Here is a 6,000-nt window from a genome sequence, read left to right as displayed (position 1 = left end):
ACAGGGGCCTCTTCCTCATTTTCTGTGTTGCATGTTTTGAAAATTAGAAAAGTCCAAGACTAGAATTACCTTCTGCTCCTGCCGGGCTAGAATCTGGATCGCTTTGTTATCATCTCTCTCCTTGGACTTAAAATATTCATCGCCTACAAAATGAAAAAATCCTGGATTGGGGGATGGCTGGAGAAATAGAAAATACAGTATACTAACCAGCTAAAAAGAGAAAAGGGGTAGAGGGCAGTTTCCTGGTATATTCAGACACAGGAGATGTCAGAGCTCTTGGACCACTCAGTGAGTCTGCTGCCTTCCACAGCTTGGACTAAAACCTGCCCCACCCGGATGAGCCTGCAAGGCACGCGTAGCTACGGAATACCAGCATGGCACTGGCCCGTCCTCAGAGTCTTCTAATCTAGTTGAGAGAAGGAGAGTATGGTCAGCTGGAGAGTCAGAAGAGTGAGAATTTTAACTGGTCCTTCCAGCAACCTGAGGACCATGATGGAGGTGTACCTGCCATGACACTCAACAGCAGCCACGCACAGGTGAGAAAGGTCTCCCCTTTTCCACTCCTTCAGTCCTTCTGACTGCGCCCAGGAGGCTCCTCAGTTGGATGTGTCTTTAACGTTCTAACAATCTAACATTTTTGTGCTTAGAGCCTTGAGCAGGCCACAGAATCTAGCTAGGATTTCTTCTCATTTTTTTGTTGCTGTTGTGCTAAAATACGTATAATGTAAAATCTACCATCTTAACCGTTTTTCAGTGTACAGTTCAGTCCACTCATAATGTCGGGCAACCATCACTAACACCCATGTCCATAACTCTTTTCATCTTGTTAAAGTGAAGTGCTATACCCGTGAGACATTAACTCGTCATCCTTCCCTCCCCGGCCCCTGGCAACCACCATTCTACTTCAATCTGTCTCTGATTTTGACTACCCTAAGTACCTCATGTAAGTGGAATCATACGGGGTTTGTCCTTTTGCGACCGGCTTATTTCACGTAATATAATGTCTTCAACATTCATCCATGTGTCGGAATTTCCTTCCCTTTTAAGGCTGAATAATATTCCATCATATAGATAGACTACATTTTGCTTATCCATGCATCTGTTAATAGACACTTGGGTTGCTTCCATGTTTTAGCCAACGTGAATAAAGCTTCTTTGAACATGAGTGTACAAATACCTCTTTGAGACTCTGCTTTCAGTTCTTTTGGGTGTATACCCAGAGGTAGAACTGCTGGGTCATTAGGTAATTCCACTTTTAATTTTTTGAGTAACTACCATACCATTTTCCACAGTAGCTATACCATCTTAGATTCCCACTAACAATGCACAGGAGTTCCAATTTTTTCGTACTCTCCCCAACATTTGCTATTTTCTGGGTTTTTTTTTTTTTTTAATAGTAGCCATCCTAATGGGTATCTCATTGTAGTTTTGATTTGCATTTCCTCTAATGCTTATTGATGTTGAGCATCTTTTTGTGTGCTTATTGGCTATTTGTATATGTCTTCTTTGGAGAAATGTTTATTCAAGTCCTATGCCCATCTTTTTTTTTTTTTTTGCCACAGCACGTGGCATGCAGGACCTTAGTTCCCCTACCAGGGGGTCGAACCTGCGCCCCCTGCAGTGGAAGCACAGATTCTTAACCACTGGACTTCCAGGGAAGTCCCCTATGCCCTTTTTTTTTTTTGCGGTACGCGGGCCTCTCACTGTTGTGGCCTCACCCGTTGCGGAGCACAGGCTCCGGACGCGCAGGCTCAGCGGCCATGGTTCACGGGCCCAGCCGCTCCGCGGCATGTGTGATCCTCCCGGACCGGGGCACGAACCCGTGTCCCCCGCATCGGCAGGTGGACTCTCAACCACTGCGCCACCAGGGAAGCCCTGCCTATGCCCACTTTTTAATTGGATTGTTTGGGGGGGTTTGTTGTTCCACTTAGGACTTTGTAACATCGTTTTCATTGCATTTAAATTTATATTTATCTTTCACTTATGGCATGTGTGGTAGTAATATAAATTCCTTTCTAAATTAATTTAAGTTTTAAAAATGGAGATGAGCTGGAGAAGCTGGGTTGTGTCCTGATTTGAGCCACTGGATCCAACTGGGCCTGAAATCCACACTCACCCTGTACTTTTCATTTGTAAAAGCTCATAGTTTCTAGTTTTTTAAAGTTGATTCGGGATTCTGTCGCTTTCACCTGAAAAACAATCCTGGCTGGAGCACTACCAGTCTTCCTGGGCTCCAGGCTACGCAGTATGCAAAGGAAACAAACATACAATTCACAAGCTGGTGGTGAGGGTTTTAATCATTGTTTTGACCTATGATAGCACAATTTGTACTATCATTATCCTCATTTTACAGATGAAAAAATGAAGGCTCAGAAAGGTTAAAGTGAATGTTCTACAATCACACAGCTGTTAGGTGACAGAGTCAGTATTCAAATTCAGTTCTATCCAATATCAGGGACACAGTTCCTAACCGTTAGGCAGCGCTGCTTCTAGATCTCATACCCTGTGTTTATAATCACACCCATTTTCCTCCGTGTGTCATCGACGAGTCATTGCTCCTCCATTTGTCTTGTTTCTTTATTCCCATAATCTCTGATGAAAGGTCACGGGAAGGAATGGAGACGGCTCGCCTCCCCGGCAGAGGACACTGAGGAAGGGTCCTTCTCCCCGTCTCGAGCCTCCATCCCTCCTTAGTCACCCTTTGCTGTCTCTGCCATCAAATGCCCCCCTAAGAGAAGGGATATATCAGGACACTTCCGCGACTCAGCCAACTGCATGGCTAGGGTCCTCCTGTTTCGTTTTCGTTAACATTTTCCAAGCTGGTAGATGTGTGGATGTATCTTTGAGACTGTACCTCTCGCTTAAATTTTGACGAGACATCCAGCTGTTAAGAATATTGTGATTTATCTAGCTAAGCATCCCCTCAAGATGCCTCTTCATGTGCTTTATGACTCTTTTGAAGATTGTTTTCCCTTAAAATGAGGGGATTTAAGTGAGAGTAACATAATACGTTATGTAGTTTTCCACTATCCTGGAGTTTCTTCCTCTCGCCTGGCCTCATCAGTGGAAACCCTGAACTTGCCCAGAAATCAGATAATTAAGTGCTTTTCCATGCTGCCCAAGTCTTAGCTGTGCACCTCCCCATCTTCCTGTGGTCACTGGGATCCACTGGAGGAGGTACCAGGCTCCAAATTCCTTGCTTTAAAAGCGACATAAATTGTTTTTCAAGTTCTCAGTGAAATAGAATTACCACAGTGCATTCCAAACTTCAGCCCTGCCAATTCCATGTGCTCAAGGGCTAAAAGAAATTAGTCGATCCCCAAAAGAAATCTGACAGCGAGTCTAAAAAAATTTGTTTAAAAGAGTTCTTTCCTGTGTTTTCTGTTATGGATGCTTGCTGTTGCTGCCCCTTGGCCATCCCGTTCCTCCAGCTCTGGTTCGGACTACATCTTCCCCTGGAAAACAGCTTCTCCACACACTATATGGTTTGGGTGGGGCTGCAAGACCAGGCTTGTGTCTCTGGATTATCCAATCAGAGCATCACATCATATTTGAGATAGGCAGGCCTCCAGAATTGTAAGATAATAAACTTGCTTTGTTTTAAAGCCACTATGTTTGTGGTCATTTGTTACAGCAGCAAGAGGAAATTAACACAATCTTGAATATAGTGATTGGTTCAGATATAAGCCCGTGAGCTAAGCCCAGCCCTATCAGAGCCAATGGGATTCAGTTCTGGGACTTTGAGTGGGACACTCTTCTCTTTTTCCACGGAGGTGCTGAAAGGGCCAGATGGAAGCTTAGAGGTGCTGGCAGCCATCTTGTCACCATGAGGGAAAAAAAGTCTGTCCAAGAATGGAGCCAATATGGAAAGAGCAGAAGTACAAAGTGGAAGTAGGGAGATGAGACTAAGTCTTGAGCCCCGGGTCCAACATGGTACACTAGACTTTTCACCTACATCAGCCACTACATTCCCATCTTTGTTTAAGCCAGTTCAAATTAGGTTTCTGCCACTGGCAGTCAAATTCATACTGATATATTTTGTCTTAACTCATTGTGAAATGGGAGTCAGTTGTCAAGACAACTGATGCAGGGGTGAGGCATCAGTGGGTAGCAACTGGCAGTAGATGTGGCTACTGGTGGTTGCGTCAAGACAGAGTAGCAAGACGTCATGCTGGTTGACTTGGTTGGGAATGAGAAGGACTACCAAAATAAATATTTTAAACTTTTTAGAACATCTGATGTTCCATACTTCCAGCAGGCGAAAGACATGAGTGCCTGTTCTAAAACCATTTCTTGTGGTAACAGGAACTGCACAGGAGGGGCTGGGAGAGCTAGCTGAACCGTGAAGCAGCATGTTATACAACCATCAGATGCAGTGCCAGCCCAGAGCCTCGTGGTTGCCTGTCACAAGCATCAAACCATAGAGAGACCGTTGCCTGATGGAAGGGCACAGAGACTCCACCTTTTCCAGCCTCAGCCCTTGGCAGAAGCAGATTTAGTTTGGGAATCTCTGGTCTACATTTCAGTGTCTGTTTTCCTTCAGCAATGTCTCCAACTCATACCTTTCCCACCCCCTCCTAAGAGCCTCCACCCAGACCACTGTCTCACATACCCACTCTCAACTTACCTCCAATGCTTTACCTAAAGGTGGGAATTTCAGGCATCCCAGCCGATTAATGGGCGAGATACTTTTGAACAAGTTAAGTCAACATGCCACAAACACACCTGCCCCTTTTACCTGCCTTGAAGTAGCCTTGACTTTTATCAGAGGAATTTCTCACAAACTGTAGCCGTCTAAAGCTCACAGAGGGGTAAGTTCCCATGTCCACCAAAGGCAACCAATCACTGCATTTGGGAAGCTTGATTCCAGCAGCTGTCAGACGCCTTGATCTGTATGCGGAATAAAAATATTCGCAAAGCTTTCCTCCATTCCCTTCACCTCACGGCACGGATCCTGCCCAAAGCCGCTTTAAAGCCCAAATGCTGCCCCTTCTAGAAAGTTCTACCTGATTTGCATGTTTAAAGGGAATACCTTCTGAATCTCTTAGAGCTGCTGAAACATTTAGACTTGCAGTCAAGCCAAATGGGAACACTTGCGGGGCTTGGAACTGAACGGCACCTAACTGAAATCCTGACGCCCCCTAACCTTGCCTAGCTGTGTGACCTTGGCCAGGTCACTCCATCTCTCTGAGTCTCAGCTTCCTCATCTTTGAAATGGGGATAAAAGTAGTAGTCATCTAGTAGGGCTGCTCTATGGATTCAATGAGAGACTATAGGTAAAGCATTGAATATAGGGCCTGGCGCAAAATAAATAAGCATTTCACACATGTTATCCAGCTGTGGTAGTAGCTGTAATAATTACCGCTGTGTGCAGGCTTTACCGATCGATTGGAAGTCCTCTGAGGGTGGCGTTTTCATTACCTAGCGACACAATAGTATGTGTAGTAACTGTAAAAATCGGTCCAGGAAGCACTCATTGGCTAAGCAGCTCTGCAATCGTACTGATCTCACTCATCTATCCAGTGGTCATCCGACTGCTGGGGGGCCAGGGTGACCTTCACTGAGACAACAAAAATGACTCAGCTCTGCTCGCGTGGTTCTCACCCTCCAGCAGCCCAGCCCAGCCATGTCCTTCCTATGGCAGTAGAAGGGGCTCCAGAGAGAGAAAACCCGATGCGCCGACCCTTCTCAAGCCTCTGTTGTTGCCACACCTGTGAGCATCTCATTGGCCAAAGCCACTCCCTTGGCAAGCCCAAGACTGGGGAGGACACTACAAGGTTACAGGGTCAAGGGCATGGTAAGGGAGGCATGAAGAATTGGACCCCTTAGCAACCAACCACAGGCAGGAACTTAAATCCTCCAACACGCCTAAAATGGTAGGTAAAATTGACCCTGAGAAATCTGCAAAAGTCGGCTGAGTCGGACACGACCTTGGGCTCCAAACCTAAGTTGCCAATGTTGCCAAACATCAGAATTGGCGATTACAAATAGAGGAATTTA

At 45.6% G+C, this 6,000-nt stretch overlaps 1 protein-coding gene across 1 annotated transcript in view; it reads right to left on the bottom strand.

Moving 5' to 3' along the window:
• ZNF831 (zinc finger protein 831) overlaps positions 1-6,000 on the bottom strand; it is a 148,716-nt gene continuing 142,716 nt past the window's right edge. The window contains exon 6 of the mRNA XM_089897126.1: positions 1-143. Coding sequence (XP_089753252.1) covers positions 16-143 — 128 coding nt within the window. The 3' untranslated portion in view covers positions 1-15. The remainder of the gene's footprint in view (positions 144-6,000) is intronic.

This window comes from Delphinapterus leucas, chromosome 15, assembly GCF_059928025.1.
Source record: "Delphinapterus leucas isolate spDelLeu-1000000601 "Yukka" chromosome 15, BTC_Dleu_Yukka2, whole genome shotgun sequence".
Lineage (NCBI taxonomy): Eukaryota > Metazoa > Chordata > Mammalia > Artiodactyla > Monodontidae > Delphinapterus > Delphinapterus leucas.
Note: the sequence above shows the minus strand (reverse complement) of the source record. Positions and strands in the feature narration are given on the sequence as shown.